Source organism: Lissotriton helveticus, chromosome 4_1, assembly GCF_964261635.1.
Source record: "Lissotriton helveticus chromosome 4_1, aLisHel1.1, whole genome shotgun sequence".
NCBI lineage: Eukaryota > Metazoa > Chordata > Amphibia > Caudata > Salamandridae > Lissotriton > Lissotriton helveticus.
Genome location: NC_136063.1, coordinates 2,075,061,730 through 2,075,079,583, shown reverse-complemented (window position 1 = coordinate 2,075,079,583; position 17,854 = coordinate 2,075,061,730). Strand labels below are relative to the sequence as shown.

Here is a 17,854-nt window from a genome sequence, read left to right as displayed (position 1 = left end):
ATAAGTCTTGGGGCTGTGACTCCTGGTCTGTTGAACGGAGCTTGCTTGGAACTACCACACTTCGTGGACTGCTGTGTGCCAGGAGGAACCGCCAGTGAACTGGACTGCAGAAAGTGCTGGCCTGCTCCCTTTTGGGCTAGTGGAGGGACTACCACTCTGCTTAAAGAATCATTGTGCTGGCCTCTCTGGGGACACTTTTCTGGGGTGCCCCTGTGATCACCCATGGCTTTGGGGCTTGCCCTTTCGGATTTGTGACTGTGTGTGGTGAGCGCTGTGTTGTTCACTGATTGGCCTTTTTAAACCAAGACATGTGGAGGGCGCTGTAGCTCGTCCAAGCAGGAAGAGCATTTGTTGTGGTTCCAGTCCCTGGACAGTGCGTGCAGGAGCCCACCCTGCATTTCTGTGCTCAGAAGGTACTGCTTTCTGTGGAGACAGAGCGGAAGCTAGGCATAGGCTGAGCCTGATTGTGGGCGGGGCTCTCACAAGGAAAGGAAAAGCCACGCTCCCTGCATCTTGCTGGAGTAGTTATCGGCAGCCACAGCTCTGCTACGTGGCTCCGGGATGCACTCTGGCGCACCAGCAGCAAGGAATCCAGGCCGGTAGTGCCTCTGCATCTCCCAGGCAACGCTGATGTTGGCAGGAGGGGCATGACCTACCCGTGGTGGAAGCCCGGCGTGAGGAGAGCTGCCGAAAGCCAGCTAGTGAAATACTGCGTGGCCAAGCCTGGTTGTGGGCGTGGCGAATGGGACCGGGTCCCAGAAAGTAAGCAGAGGAGACCGGAGAAGTCCAAGGAGACCGGAGAGGCCAGAGGAGGCCCCGGTGAGTAGGGCCTGCATGGAGCACTGTTTGCCTGCCTAGCCTCGTCACAGCCACAGTCACAGAAGGAGACAGGGTAAGCTGCACCCGCCCCCTGGCTTGGGGGTGAAAGACTATGCAGATTTTACATTGTTGCAGCTGCGCTGCATGGTCGCGGGCAGATGCACCGTAGGCGCATTTTTTTGGGCATTCATGGGGCGAGCTCAGTAGTGGCCCCGGGTTGGAAAGTACCAGCCGAGAAGGAGCCACACCGGACCATAGAGTAGGTCGGGGCGAGACCTCTGATGGAGGCCTCTGTGCCCCACGCTGTGTATGGAGAATCACAGTAACACGGGACAATGGACTGTGTTATGCCCTGATGTGCTTATGGTATTCCATGATGGGTGCACAGCTGCGAGTGCATACTAATGTGTACTGATGATTAAATGCATAATGTGCAATGCTAAGTAAAGTTATTATGTTTATGCCTAATGCTTTGTGCTAAGTGCAATCCTGCCAGTAGTTACTGGTGACGCTAAATGTTTATGACAATGGCCCGATACGCCAAGTGATTTACGTAATCCCTGTAAAATCATGACAAGTGCCTAGTGGCACAGTGATTTAAGTGATTGTGTTCAAATGTGTTTTTATGTATAATACAAAGGCTCTTTTTATATAACCTTGTGTATAGATTCTTTTGTGGTGTGCCTAGTGTGTTGCTGCTGTGTGAGTGTGTTGCGCAAACGCTTTACAAATTGCCTCTGGGATATGCCTTACTGCTCTGCAAAGCTACCAAGGGGGTGAGCAGGGGTTATCTTCAGTGTGTAACTCCCTTGCCCTGACTAGAGTGGTGGGTTCTGCCTGGCGTGGGTGCAAACCCTAGCCAACCAGAAACCCTATTTCTAACACCTGTGCTTAACCCTCTGGTAGCCTGGCACAAAGTAGTCAGGCTTAACTTAGAGGCAATGTTTAAAGTATGCACGCAGTGCTTCAAAGAGTAATAAAGTGAAAACACAACCCACAAAAGCTCCCTCACCAATTTAGAAAAAGAGTATTAATTTTAATAAATTATTTGAGGTCAAAAAGACAAAACTCCAATTAGTAGAACCAGAGATTTGCAATTTTAAAGATTTAAGTGAAAATAGTGCCTAGAAGCACAAAGTGCCAACGGTGGTTATCTGGTTGAGCAGGACCAGGACAAAGTCTCAATTTCAGGTCAACTCCGATGGAGTGCGGGCCAGGTAGAAGGACTAAGTTAAGGCCACTGAACAAAGTAATTTAAATCCTGGCTTGCAGAGTGCTACGAGATCTTGCGTCAAGAGTGCTTCAGGTGACGGTGGTTCTGAGGAAACTGTGGGGCTGCAATGATCAGCCCCATGTCATTGTTGAGGATGCCGTTGATGAGGAGCCTGCAATGCAAAGTCCTAATTTGAGGATGCGTCACGAACCAGTAGTTCGAAAGAGGCTGCGGTATTGTGATGCTAATTCCTTCATCATCATCAGGAATGCCGTCAATAAGGGACTTGCAATGTGAAGGCCTGCATCGAGGATACGTAATGCAGCAGCTGTTCCAAGCAATATAAGGGAAGTGCTGAGAGGTCCGGCGTTTGGGATGCGTTGCGCTGCAGTGGATCCGAAACGGAGATGCATTGCACTGCATCAGTTCTGCCCACAGAATTACAGCTGGGCTGGCAGAGCACCTTCAGGCCCTGTTCCAAGGGGCCAGGTCTGGGGTGGCACCATTTATGGTGTAGGACGTATAGCAGACAGGGTCAAGGTGCTGGGTTCAAGGTGATTGGAGCCTTTTCTGTCCCTGTGGCTCTGATCAAGAGGCCAGCGAACTAGCCGTTGGAACCACTCGGTGGTCTTGGGTTCAAAATGCAAATACAGTCCTTTTCACTCAGGCAGCAGGGCAGTAGGGTAGCAGTTCTTCTTGCAGCAGTGCAGCATGTCAGTCCTTCTGAGTCTTCCACAGATCCAGAGATGTACTGAAGAGTCGGGTCTGAGGGTCAATGAGTTTCACCGGGTGCCCACTTTAAAGTTGGAGATGGTTCTCGAGGTTTCCATCCCCAGGGGTGCTTGGAAATTCTTGCCTCCCTGCTGCAGCCCCAGTTTGTCTGGGATCACAAAAGACTAGTGTCAAAGCATTTGGGAGTGTGCTCAGGCAGAGTCATAGAGATGTGCAAGTGTGGTAGGTGACAGCTCCTTCCCCTCATTAGGTCAAAGATGCCCCCTCCTGACAACATCTATTCCCCTTTTGCCTCACTGTCTTTGAAGGTGCACACAGAATTTGCTAAAATGATAAATAAAAAATGTGAATGTTCTCTAATGGATGGTAGCAATGCCTAGACCACAAAAGTAGAACTAAGTACACTACATTTTCTAGACAGTCACTGAAGTCCATTGAAAGTAAAATGATACTTAGCAACTACTGTAAACTATCGCCTTTGTGTCTGAGCTCATCACTGAAGTGTCCCTATTGTCATGGATACTTGCAAAAGAGCAGCGAGGATGAGTTGGACAGCAAGAGGAGCCTGGATCTAAAACCATATATTTTTTTTCATCCAAGCTTTCCTTGACCCTCCAGTGTTCATCCTTTTACCTCACATAGTCCCAGTATTGTGCTCTCAAGAGGACTGCTGCTCCGAAAATGACTCTTCTACCCATTCTATAACCGTCTCACAGGTAGCATGAGGCAATGGAAGCTAAACAGATATTGCTGCATGTAATAAATAGTCTTACTCTTAAACACTTCAACACATGACACCTGAAGTACAAATATAGTGTGGTAATCACTGGAGCACAGTTACTTTTAGCACAGCTGGGTGATAAAGTGGTAAAAATGAATTTATTGCACTTGTTGAGTATTCAACAATTAGGGTCACCATATTTTGTTCAAGTCAGATTAGTGAAGTGCTACATTCAACTTTCTCCAGTCCCAAATAAACAATATAGAGAAGAAACTGTTCTTTTTGAGTCACTCATAGATTGACCTGGACACCGCAACAAAATATAAGACCGTACGAGGTAGTTGTTCTCCCTGACCTTAGCAGGCCACCTCAAACCCAAACTGCTTATGTTACAGTCAGGTCAGTCGCTACCTCCCATTCACAGAAGTATATTATGAGAGGTGATGCATTTTAATTTTGATCACAATTAATGTTAGAACATTGGAATGTCGACAGCTCCATAGAAGACTCCGGAACAGCCGTGAGCTAGAAACACTGATATGGCCCCTTACTGGCATCTTTTCAATGTCCTAATCTACAGCCTCTTACTCTCGCTCACCTACGTTTCCAAGATATGCGGATTGTTCAAGGGAGTAAGTCAGTGTGGCAGAGGCTATGGATGGGGCACACAGCAAGTCTTCCCTCTGGCCTCCCGTAGCTCATAGTGTCATTTGAGCCTCAGAGAAAGGGAGGGGGAAACTCCTTTATGTCCCTCAGCTCTGCCGAACAAAGGCAGACCGTTTGGCTGTGCCGAGGGAGGATAGGTTTGACTTCTGCCTCCTTTCGCAGCTTATGCTGTGCATCTTTGAACTTTGTAACAACTGCTGTGACTCTGCGTGTGGCATTAACTGATGGGCACGCACAGCATGGCCTGTCAAAGACATTGATGCTTCCGAGGTGCGAGGAGTTCTACACCTCTTGTATCTCCTGGGAGGGGGCTTTTTATTTAATTAGGACTTTCTGCCCTCATGGTGCAGTATTTTGTAATAGCATTCTAGCCTGCTGCAGCTGGCTACACTGGCCATTCATTTAAGGCCGGCTCACTTGTGAGAGGCCCTCCCTTCGAATGGCTACTATAATGCTGGAGAGGGTCTTTAATGGCTGGTATAGCAAGCTACAGTGAGCTATGAGGCTATAATATTGACAATTTGAAAATTGAGAGCACCATTGAAGAATGGCACAAATTTTCTGCTACAAATTCCCAATGTTTTCCTCTCTGTTTCCCTCTTTTTTATTTAGAATATTTGACCTCAAATATAGCACTGCTGCCTTACCATATGTCAGTTGCTCTAGGTCCTCAACTTCATTACAAAAAACTCAGGGTCAAGCCTTTAACCCCAGCGCCGCGGGGCTAATTCCCACGCTGTGTGGGAGGTTGGGGGCTGTGTGCGGCGCCGCGGTGCTGATGACAAGCTCGGCTCGTCATGCAGCACGGTGGCACTGTGCTGATGACGAGCTGAGCTCATCATGGCCACGCCTGCTCAATGGAACGCCCAGCACAGCGAGGTAATTATCCCCGCGTGGCCGTTCCGCGAAGGTCATGACGAGCTCGTCATCAACACAGCGCCACCGTGCTGCATGACGAGCTGAGCTCGTCATCAGCACGCAAGAGGTTAACAGCCATTTAGACAGCAGTGACCTATACTGTAATAACAACATATTTTCTAAGTGGCAATTGTTTTGTGATGAACTCCAGTAATTGAATAAGACATATCCTGATGGCATTTTCAGTATTACACTTGTCATTGAACAATTTTATTGCCTGCTCTATTCAGTATAAAGGTCCACAACACTTAGAGATTAACAAAACTCGTTTTTGTGAATCCATAGAAACACAGAAACAAGAGAGACATGTTTGAGCCCAAAATAAAGACAACTGTGTATCCCTAAAGTTAGAAAACGCTGCCAAATCATATATGCAGATAGAAATATTCGCTTTAACAAATGTGTTTGCTTGCTTAATAATATTTGCGTTTCAGTTTTGGTGGCAGTACTTATCCATTTGCACTTATGTGTGGAAAGATGCGATTCGCTCACTCTTGTCCCTAAAGCTACAAAGTGTGAAAAGCGAATTATCTTACCCATTAAAAATGCTAATTGATGCTAATGCTCAACTGTTTGCATGCCAACTCATGAACCTACTGTGATTTGTTAGCTGCTGATGGGCCGAAGGCGGCCCTTTAGAGAAGGCAGTCATCACTACTAATTGTTAAAGCTCGCCAGCTGCACACTCCAAACACCACCAACAGCTAGAACCACATGCAATCACAGAGATACACTAAAGAAGGATGATAGCCACACCCAAGCTACCACTGAGCCAACTCAATCAGGTAACAGGCGACAGTCTGTAGCCAAATCCTCAAGACCAAACGTAAAGGTATTACAGAGCTGCACGGCCATAATAATGCTGATACAGCACTATACAAATGTATATACCATGACTCAGCATAAATCTGGAACCGGCTTGGGGTCCATCTCAAGTGGTAGATCCGCACTGGTATTTCCGCACCATGGCGACCCTTTCTTCTGGGAAGTATGAATGCCAGCTCATTATGAGTATACTCCTGACCAACGGGGAATAACACACATGAATCAGTGTTTTTGCGCTGATACCTGAGTGGTATTCCTCATTTCCGGGTAATTTTTCCAACCTTCATCCTGGCTGTCGGCAGAGGTTTATTCTGCATATCTTGTTATTCCCGGTTTCACTGGACATTTCTCTTACTAGCTGAACTGGAAATTATGACCCCCGGTATTTCGGCCTTAACCTGGGATCTAAAAGGAAGAGAATCCAACGTATTTCCTTCAGGAGTGACTCTGAATAATGAACAGATTCCAGAGACAGGTCTAGTATGGGTCGGGTTGCCTGCGGGCACACCTACCACGTGATTATAAGTCAGTTAATTGTTTGTTCCATGGCATAACAAATTAAGATTTCATAAAAGAACGTATTTCAAAAACAAACAAAAAACTTTCGGGTCATACGTCACTAGCAATGATTTTGTAGTTTCGTCAGTCAATGTCTGCCTACAAAATGTAAAAAAAATGTTCTTTAAATGGAGTTGAATGTTAATAATGTTGATTTTCACTGTTCTCTTTTTAGAAATTATGGACGATTGCTCTACTAACTGCAACGGGAACGGAGAGTGTATTTCTGGACATTGTCACTGTTTCCCAGGATTCCTCGGGCCAGACTGTGCGAGAGGTAGTAATATTTTACTGATGTACCTTTAGAGCATATGGGCAGGCTGCAACGAGGTTCAGATATTGTACCTAATAAACAAAGCCTGGACATTGCAGGCCATAGAAAGTGTGGTTCACTGATGTTCTTTTCTTTTTTTTTTCAAAAGATTTTATTAGAGAAATTTTTACAGTACATATACAGTGAAGGCAATACTGGTGTCTTATACGCCGTAAGGGTTACAGTAGACATATTGTTGACATGATTAGGCGCATGTTACAGTGGCTGGGCAAAGCTTGTTACAGGCGTACGTTGAATCTCGGCAGTCTTGTGTACTGCCCTCGCAAGAGGAATATAAAGGAAGAGAAACAAGAGAAAAGTAGGGAAAAGAGAAGAAGGAAAGAGCGGACAGGAAGAGTGGCGCGGTCGGTATGTGCTTGTGGGGAGTATGGACGCGTCCTACCTAGGGTGGTTTGTGCGAGCCCAAGTAGTTGTCTAGGGGGAGCCACATCTCGCCCTTTGTGGTGGAGTGGGGTGAGATTTTCGCCATAATGTTGTCCGCCCCCCTTAGGAATGTGATCTAATTTAGACAGATTTTGAAGGTTGCCTTCCCTGTGTCCTTCCAGTTCGCCAGGATAGCTTTGATTGCCGCTGTGAGCAGGAGGTCGATTAGTTCACTACCACTTTTGGACTCGATTCCGGGGGCCAAGAAGGCGGCTACTAGCCCTAGGAAGTTTGGCTGAATTGAGTGGCCTATTGTGCTGTTTATGAAGTCTCTTATTTTACCCCAGAAAGTCTTGACTTTGGGGCAGTAAAGGATAAGGTGCGCATGGTCTCCTTTGTGTTTGTGGCAGTTCCAGCATATGTCATTGTCCCGGAGCCCTACCGCTGCCAGTCGGACTGAGGTCCAATATGCTTTGTGGAGGAGCCAGTATTTGGTTTGAGCTAATGTTGGTGTCACCTTATTTTTGGATGCTGAGGTCCAGAGGCGGGCCTTTTCTTTCTCACTGAACTGTCTGGTGTGTTGTGTTACCCCAAATTCTAATGCTTTGGCGTTTAGTGTTGTTGTTACCGGGCATCTAACCCACTTGCTCACCAATTTTCTCTACACATATTTAGAATTCTTATTTAGAAAGAAAAAGAAAAAATGTCCAAGTTCTTCACTCAAATGGTATTCGGTGAGATGTTCCAATGGAAGATAGAAACGATTCCTTGCGGCACTGCCCTGTGCCAAAATCTCGTAAATGAGGCCCTTAGGGGCATATGTACAACAGAATGATGGACTGTGGCATTAAGCAAAACTTGCCAACACCGCGCTCCGCCATTCTAAAAACGCAGGGATGCACTGTATTTTCAGAGATATGATCTACCTCTGCGTTTCGCATAGTGCTGGCGCTAAATTAAGCTGCCAAGCGCCAGTGCTGGCACCATTGCACCACAGTGCAACGGTGTCTGTGCTGGGGGAAATGATGGTTTATGTGCAGGAAGGTGTCACTTCCTGCACATAAACAATCACAAATGGCAATTTGGAATTCCTGTTTGTACTCCATTGTGCAGCACAAATAGACACTGCAAATCGTAATTGTTAGATCTCCCTAGTCACCAACGGGCAGACCCATCCTGGCTCCTGAAGTCAGGCACACCAGCCAGCCCCTGTCACTCACAAGCCAGACAGGCAATTTACATTCACTGCACACAGAAATGCCAACTTCTAAAAGTGGCACTTCTCCACTAGACACATTCAATCTGCGCACACCACTGCACAGCATTTATTCTCACGAGTTCGCACACACCAAACTCGCCCGTACACTCCTCTCACACCAGAAATTACCATGGGCACACATATCCTCCATGCATTCCTGTAGGAGGGCAGGCCAATCTCACCACACGCACTCAGGCTGCGCACGCACTTTACACTGGGACACAGTGCTAAAGTGCGCAGAAGCCCAAAACAACTAACATCAGGTCACATTAAAAAGTAAAAAGCAAAAATGCCCCCAAGGCGCCACTGCTGCCCACTGTCCAGCGGGGCAGCGAGAAGGAGAAATGAGCACCAGGTCACGGGGGCGGGCACCAAAAGTGTGATCCGACACACCCCCCAACCACCTCACATGGAGCCCCACTCACCAGACTGTTGCGGGGACTCCCCTTCCGGTGCTGCTCCTGGTGCGTGTGCTGCTCGTGGGAGCCCTCCTCACCAGGGGCTTATCTGGCGGCTGTGGCCGGTATGCGGGGCTCTCCTCACCACATGGCAGCCCTGCATGGCTTTCCGCTCAGGGCTGCCTGTCTCCTCTCGGGGATGCGACCTCTGGCAGGGATTCCCTCTCTTCCGTCCCGGCGACTGTGGAAGCGGGACTTCCTGCTTCCACTCCAAGGGGAACAGCCGCGACAGTCCCGGTTGCTAGGCAACCCTCAGGCAAGTCGGCAATGCACATCCTCCCAGCTCCCGGACCCAGCCTCGGGCAGGCTGTTTCAAGCAACGATGGGAGCCACCACTCCAAGGCAGCACTTCTGGCAATCGGGGGCCGTTGGGGAAGAAATACCGGCCCTCAAGGTACTACTTCGATCTCGGGCCAACAGCGGTGATATCTCTCCTTCACCAGTTCGGGGTGGGCACCCGCTCGCAAAAATAATGTAATGCGGGCAATGAGGGGTAGGCTCCCTCTGGAAAGTACTAATACACAGCGGGGTGGGCACCCTCAAAAAAGAAAAATAAAGCAGCAAATATGCGGGGTGGGCACCTGTGCCGAAATCAGTTGGATGGCAGGGGAATCTCCACGCCGGGGATTCCCCCATGCAGATGATCATAGTTCAGCGCTGCAGCACACGAGGACGTCACACTTTTTTTTTTGGGGTGAGAAACAAAGCGCTCCCAGGAAAAGTCTTTGAATGAAGTGGGGGGGGAGAGGCTGAGCCCAGGGGCCAGCTCGCAGGGCCCTCCAGCAGGGAGGCAGTCCCTAGTGGTGGTTCCTCCTGGCGCCCAGCAGCAGCAGGCCCCCCCCTCAAGTCAGGAAACAAGAGAACACTTTACGTGGGGGCACAGCTCCTTCTTATACCCACATTTCCTTTGTTACAAACTGTAGTGCAAGAGGAGAACCAGTTACAACTGGTTCTGGAGCACTTTCTTTTGCTCAGCCCCTCTCCCTATTCACAGGACAGGCTAGGGACATCGGACGCACCACAGGAGGTGGAGCCAGCATTGTGTAGGGAAAGCACAGTCCTATTCAGGTCCCAGGTGCAACCCCTCCCTCCCATCTACATGTAGATCTCCCTATTCACCACCGGGAAGACCCATCCTGGCTCCTGGAGTCAGGCACACCAGCCAGCCTCTGTCACTCACAAGCCAGACTGGCAATTCACATTCACTGCACACAGAAATGCCAACTTCTCAAGGTGGCACTTCTCCACTAGACACATTCAATTTGCGCACACCATGGCGCAGCATTTATTCTCATGAGTTCGCACATACCAAACTCGCCCCTGCACTCCTCTCACACCAGGACTTACCATGGACACACATATCCCCCATGCATTCCTATTGGAGGGCAGGCCAATCTTACCACACAAACTCAGGCTGCGCACGCACTTTACACTGAGACACAGTGCTAAAGTGTGCAGAAGCCCAAAATAACTAACATCAGGTCCCATTAAAAAGAAAAAAGTTCAGGGGTGAACCTGCCAAAAGGGCCAAGTCCAACAGTCATTTTTTGTAAATGATTGTTTATATGCTGGAAGGGACACCTTCCTGCACATAAACAATCAATGATTATTTAGAGGACATCGGTAGTGGCAGAAAATTGTGTGATATGTCCAGTCAATGTATTTTCATGCTACATATATTCTATTTAGTTTCTGCTGCTATTACAGAATCGTAAATGCAGTAATAAATTTACATTACAAAGTAAATATTCACTCTTTAGCAGCAGCGAAATCCAGGGGCTAATATCACATCTTTTGAAAAAAATTCAAATATTTTTTATTGAATTTAAAAGAGAGTGCCAGGAGTACAAGCAGCATAAGGAAGAAAGATTATATAATAAAAACACATATCTTAAAAGAAAATATGATAATACATATGACTATTATTAGATAAGTTGTCTATTCTCTTTTTAATTACATATAGCATAAGACTATATATTACAGTTTCTTTAAAGTGACAGTAGCATATAATATCACATCATTAAATCCAGTAAATACGCGAATGCACCAGCTCCCCATTAATGTTGTCATAATTTAAAGCTAAATTTGTGATGACATCTCTATGAGCAGTTGCAGCAATGCATTTATTGAATTGGAGCATTACAATGATCCCAACCTTCATTGAAAGGAGATTCTCAATGGCTCATTTAACCTAGAAACCATGAATGTCTTTTGCATCAAATACACATTTCAATATTATTTATATTTTAGAACTGTTTCTGCTCATATCTCTAAGGTTTTTCGTCTGTAGTGCGCTCTTTAAAATATATATATATATAATAGTTTTTAATAAAATTAAAATCAGTATATTGATGACATTTTGGTAGCATTCAGAAGAAGCTGGTTTAGGCATCAAGGCAACACTGCTGTGAAAGGGATAAGAGAGTTTTGATGTGTTGATTTATCTCACTGTGTATGGTGGTGCACAGAAAGTATTCCTTGGGAGGTTGCTGGAGTTTTATGGAATGCCCGTTTCTTACGGGTTGTAACTGATATATGATAGTCAGGTTGCAACCATTTCATGAGGAAGAACTTCCAAGATTGTTCTTGGTCCTACACCGAAACTATAACTGGTCCAAAGCTGGTACCAAAAAGGGACTTTGCCTTAAAGGAAGATGTTTTGAGTGGTGTCAGAGAAAGAAAACCAAAGAGGAAATATAGCATTCATAGTAGGGGGTTTAAACTGCTAGTGCATTCCATTCTTAAAAGGCTAGTGTGGGACTCCATAGTAAAGATGAAAGAGGTATTTTCAAGAGGAAGTGCTGGTACCAAAGTAAAACCGGAAGCATGTAATGATAATGACAATTTGGTATGAAACAAAGTGGAGGTGCCCCCATCCCAGAAAGGATTTCAAGAATAATCCCTACATCATGGTAAATGTAGGAGGATAAAAGTGACTAGACACATGGTTGTATTTATCTGTCACCCAGGCTTTCATCATCAACTTTTTGGAATGCTTTTCATAATTTATGCACATCATCATGCCCCGAAGTCCACTTCCTTTAGCAGCCTCACAGGATTGTATAAAAAGAAACTGGAATAGTTGAGACAAAACAGTTCAATGTACTGGCAATTTGATATTCCGTCCAGTAGGTTTAAAGATAGATGAGATCATGAATACTTGACACTAATGCTCTTCCTTACAAATAAAAATGCGTTGCGGAACGTGATTCTGATACTTGAGTACTGTTTTGATACTTTCCAACTACAGTAGTGACAAGCTGTTACTTCTGTATTACTTTAGATTCTTGTCCGGTACTATGCAGTGGTAATGGTGAATACGAAAAAGGGCACTGTGCCTGTCGTGATGGGTGGAAAGGCCAAGAGTGTGATGTGCCGGAAGAACAATGTATTGATCCAACGTGTTTCGGTCATGGAACCTGCATCATGGGGGTCTGCATCTGTGTGCCTGGATACAAAGGTGACATCTGTGAAATAGGTATGTCGATCAAACTTAAATGTAAATTACAGATCACTATAGTTGGCTCCCATGTTGATAGGAATCAATTACAAATTTAATATGCCCTGATAATGTTACTAAAACTAAATAAGATATATATTATAAATTAGTTATTTTTTGCGTAGATGGTTGTGACTGTATTCATTTTTTCGAATTGTATCTCCGCTGCTGCATGTGACCTATAATAAATGACACCGCGAGTTGTTATGCTAATTGCAGTTTCTATTTCTGTGCATTGCAGAGGACTGTTTAGATCCAATGTGCTCCGGCCATGGTGTCTGCGTGCAAGGGGAATGCCACTGCTCCGCTGGCTGGGGAGGGGTGAACTGCGAGACCACTCTTCCGATATGTCAAGAGCAGTGTTCAGGACATGGCACCTTCCAACTGGACTCTGGTGTCTGTACCTGTGATCCCAAATGGACTGGTTCAGACTGTTCAACAGGTAAGTGATTAATTCAATGCACATTTGTTTATTGTGTTGTATCTAGCAGCTTTCAGTTTTTTTGTTAAAACTTGTAGTTATTACAATAAATAATTAGAAACCCTGCTGAATCAGTGTAAATGCAACGGCTACTGTCTCTGCAATCTCCAGTGACGTACTTGCATCAAAATCATTTGTGAAGGGAAGGCAAAATAACATCACGTGTTCTGCCACCAACTCTTGTAATCACAGGAAGTGACACCTCAATGACATCACTAGAAGGGGCGACATGATCAAATGACATCCAGCAAGCTTTATTGAAACCTTGAAACTGAAACATATCATCAAACAGTGTTTAATATTAGACACAAACAGCTACATTTGGCAATGTTTAGAGACTGACAATATGATTTGCACTTCTATTAGCACCAGGGCTTATTTAGACCTGAGCGAGAAAGGCACTCACACATAGTCTGCACTTGCAGTTTACTACCAATCTATAGCTGATGGAAGTGCATGCTTAAATTAGGAAGTCCAGAAATAATACTTGGTAAACAGGTAAAAGTGCTATTTGTGACTGTTATTCCTCATTAATTGCTGCTGGGGGTGTTTACGCCTCATTGGTTCTAAATCCCTTGTTGCAAGGACGTGGAGGTCCTGCATTAAGATTCTTCGGTGGATGGTCCGGCATGAATTCGTATAACCCTATCATTTATAAATAGAGTTGTTCACTTTGAATATATTCGGCTGATCAGCAGGTCTCACTAATTGCTTATAATTCAATTGTTTATGTACAGTGCAGGAAGCGTTTCAACATTTTAAGTCTCAAATGGATAATTTATTTTCCAAAGTAGATATGCTCTGATGTTGCACTCTTAACATGACATCTGCATATATTGCCCAATGGCAGTAGATATAGTTAAGTCAGAGTTTCCTTAGGAAGAACTAATAACTTTGGTGCCATTTGACTTCACTGCACAAAACTTTCCAAAAACAAACGTTTATCCTTCTTTGCTCTTTCATGGAAAGTTTTGCGCTGATCCATCAGGTGTGGAGCAAGAAAAAGGGAGGGCCAAACATTAATTCCCATGTTTATTGTCATTGGAAACAGCTGAAAGAAATTACACTAAATTTGGCTGAAAGTTAGAACTTCATTTAATAAGCATACTTTTTGAGATTTGATGAAAATCGGTTTAGCAGTTTTCAAGAAATTTGTGTTTATAGGAGGGCTCAGGTTGGGCATAAAGGGCTTGTTATAAAGTTAGGTATATTTAGACAGTTAATCTTGCAGGAGTCCATCAGGAAACGAAAATGAACAAATATGGCCTTCTGATTGCCGAGGAAGCTTTTTTGTCCCGTTGGCCATTTTGGTATCCTGGTACCAGTATCCCTGTAGCAGTCAATCTGACTGAATGGCCGCATCTGTGGAGAAAATGTGGCAACCGGTATTACAGGACTCAAGGAATCAGTGCTCGTATCCTGAAATAGTTTTTCAAAAAGGGTAGAAGTGGGCAGAGTAGGGACCTCATGACCCTCAGGTACTAGTGTATGGGGCCCGAGGGACCCCCTAGAGGTTGAAATACATATTTTTTCAGGTCACCGATAGCGTTGTACTTCGGCTGGACTCATCTTGGTTTTCCCATGAGGTACGGTGATACTACCACAGGGACCGTTATGCAAGCATTCCCAAAGAAGCTTAAATTGTAGTGTGGTACCTTGGGCTGAAATTCTTGCATATCGGTGCTGGAGCAGGAATGAGTTTAAATAAAACTCGGTTTACCATCACTCGGGCTGATCCACGCTGGATTTACCCTCTGGTCGATAGACCTTTGCCATTGTTTTGGAGAAGATCAGGAGCAATACATCACAATTATTAAAAATCACAATTTCTATTCTAAGTTCTGTCAATATTGGGAGATTGGGATGTGTTAAGGTGTTTTATTATAATTCTTTTATTAAGTAATCTTTATTAGATCACATATATCGTCATTATTAGGACCTTATTAGAAATCAATAATAAATCAGTTAACAATCAATAATGAAAATGCATTAAGTGTGTTCCATTTAGAAAATAATCCCTTGTTAGACCTGGCATCCTTGGTATGGTTTCCCCTGTCTTTTTTCCTCTACCTCCTGTATTTCTGACTGTGTTCTGGACTTAATTCTTGCTGGATTGTGTAGTCTGGGATCTTTACCACTGCTGATCAGTGCTAAAGTGCAAGTGCTCCCTCTGTAAAAAATGGTTATGTTTGGTCATCCATGATTGGCATATGTGATCTACTGGTATGTCCCTAGTAAAGTGCACTGTGTGTCCCTAGGGCCTGTAAATCAAATGCTACTAGTGGGTCTGCGGCACTGTTTGTGCCACCCACATACGTAGCCCTGTAAACTTGTCTCAGGCCTGGCAATTGTACCCACTTGCCAAGCCCATACCTTCCCTTTTCTTACATGTATGGCACCCCTGAGGTAGGCCCAAGGTACCCCTAGGGGCTGGGTGCAGTGTATTGAAAGGTAGGACATGTACTGATGTGTTTTACATGTCTTGATAGTGAAATACTGCCAGTTTCGTTTTTCACTATTGCAAGGACTAGCTCTCCCATAGATTATCATTGGAGCTGCCTTGTAACATTTTCCAAGTGAAACTTTCATTTGGGAAAAGCTAGAGATTTGGAATTTGGGCTCTCTGAGCTCAGAATTTAAAAACAAATCTTTTAGTGAAGGAGGTTTTTTAAATTGTGTGTTTGAAAATGCCACTTTTAGAAAGTGGAGGGGTAGAGGTGCCTTCAAGGGATATAGTTTGAATGAGGTATAAATTATAAATTAATTCAAGCAGGAGAAATCAATCATCCTAAAGTGTAGCTAATACATCAGAGTTGAATAGATCAAAACCATGAAATCACATGTAACAAATTGAAACACATACACAACATATAAACAACAAAACACAAAGGTGTATATAAAAAAATGAATTTTATCAAAAGTTTTTTTAAATAATTCAACAAAGCAGAAAATAGGAGATGCAGGTACACCAAAGTTAATGTCAAATTAATGTGTGTCACAGCAAAACCTAAAGAAACATCTATCCCAAATCAAGATGAATTAAACATTGCAGGGATAAGATGATAATGTCGACGTTTCGGTCTCTTAAAGCACAGTTTCCGAGACCATCCTCAGGACTGATGTCACTTATATACTGCTAAGGACTGCGGTGTAATCTAGTGGTGCAAAGATTGCGGGCCTCCTGTAGGTGCTGACACGCTGCTACGAACGTGAGCGACGGACGTACTGGGTGCTAGTCCGGTGGGGTGTAGGTGTGAACCACTCTAGTTTAAAAAAATGGACTTGGAGATGAAAGCGTCTCTTCTCATCAGGGCAGTATTTAAAAGGATGTAGTTTTGACCTTTTAGACTCTAGCAATATCTTGAATTGTAGATATGTTGGGACTGCTTGGCTCAATTGGTAGGCAGATCCGCTGGTGTCTGTGCACGTCGAAATCAATCTGACGAACAGCAAGGCTGAGGCAGATTGATTTCGACGTGCACAGACACCAGCACCTACAGGAGGCCCGCAATCTTTGCACCACTAGATTACACCGCAGTCCTTAGCAGTATATAAGTGACATCAGTCCTGAGGATGGTCTCGGAAACTGTGCTTTAAGAGACCGAAACGTCGACATTATCATCTTATCCCTGCAATGTTTAATTCATCTTGATTTGGGATAGATGTTTCTTTAGGTTTTGCTGTGACACACATTCATTTGACATTAACTTTGGTGTACCTGCATCTCCTATTTTCTGCTTTGTTGAATTATTTAAAAAAAACTTTTGATAAAATTCATTTTTTTATATACACCTTTGTGTTTTGTTGTTTATATGTTGTGTATGTGTTTCAATTTGTTACATGTGATTTCATGGTTTTGATCTATTCAACTCTGATGTATTAGCTACACTTTAGGATGATTGATTTCTCCTGCTTGAATTAATTTATAATTTATACCTCATTCAAACTATATCCCTTGAAGGCACCTCTACCCCTCTACTATATTACCCAAGCCCTCAAGGGTTATTTTGGGTTGCTCACTGTTTGATAATCATAACTTTTAGAAAGTGGGCAGTTTCTTGCTTCACCATCCTGTGTCTCTGCCTGTCTGTGGCATCAATGTCTGGTTTAAACCGACAGCTAGGTTGTTTGTGCATTCAATCTAGACAGTGGGAGCTGAGCTGTGCCCTGCATACCCTGATGGCCCATCACCAGGCTAATGGGCCTTCCAAAGCTAGCATGGTGGGAGGAGTCATTGACACCTGAATAGGAATACTCTTTTCCGAAGGCATCACCGGCAGCCATCCTTAGCCTGGTCCTACCTGGAGCCTCCTTTTATCAGATAAGTCCTTTACTGTGCATGCCTATTCAGCTACATATTTGGAACACTATTACATATCAAGCGCTTGTTCCAGTTTCTTGGTTGAATCTATTCCATCGCAAGAGGCTTTCCAGAATATCATATTACTGATTTTAACATTTAGTGGGACCAGGTCGCTTTTCAAATATACCTACACGAGGCTTGTTTGATAACCAGACATCTGACCTTTTCGTGATATCGTTTATTTTAAAATTAATAAGACATTGTTGCACATTTGGTGAATTGCATTTTTGTCAGCCATTTATTAGAATCAAGAACATCCACCAACTATGGAGTTGCAGGTTTTAATCACTAGGAACTAATCACATTGAAAGAGGATCTATAATTGTGTGGCTTTCCTGAAGAAGGCGTTGTATACGTCGAAACACGCGTCGAGTTAATAAAGACATTGTCACTTTTTAACCCTTTATTTATACATATTGATTAAATGTGGTGTTACATATTGTTTCATTTTTTAAATGTGTTGTATAAATATCATTTGTTTAGATAATATGAGAAGAAATTATTAAAATGGTAACAACTTTGAATATATTTTTTCTGTCTTCCTTGGTTTTCTTAATGTTATAGATACTGTGTATATTTGCTTTATTGACATTGCCTAGGAGTTTTTGTCACTACCTGAATAGGAATGTGCATTACCTCTCACAAT

The 17,854-nt window shown here is 44.2% G+C and overlaps 1 protein-coding gene across 1 annotated transcript in view; it reads left to right on the top strand.

The window, feature by feature from the left end:
- Positions 1-17,854, top strand: part of TENM1 (teneurin transmembrane protein 1) — a 1,826,288-nt gene that overhangs the window by 978,690 nt on the left and 829,744 nt on the right. Inside the window, exons 11-13 of the mRNA XM_078688755.1 lie at positions 6,628-6,729; positions 12,149-12,343; positions 12,606-12,806. Coding sequence (XP_078544881.1) covers positions 6,628-6,729; positions 12,149-12,343; positions 12,606-12,806 — 498 coding nt within the window. The remainder of the gene's footprint in view (positions 1-6,627; positions 6,730-12,148; positions 12,344-12,605; positions 12,807-17,854) is intronic.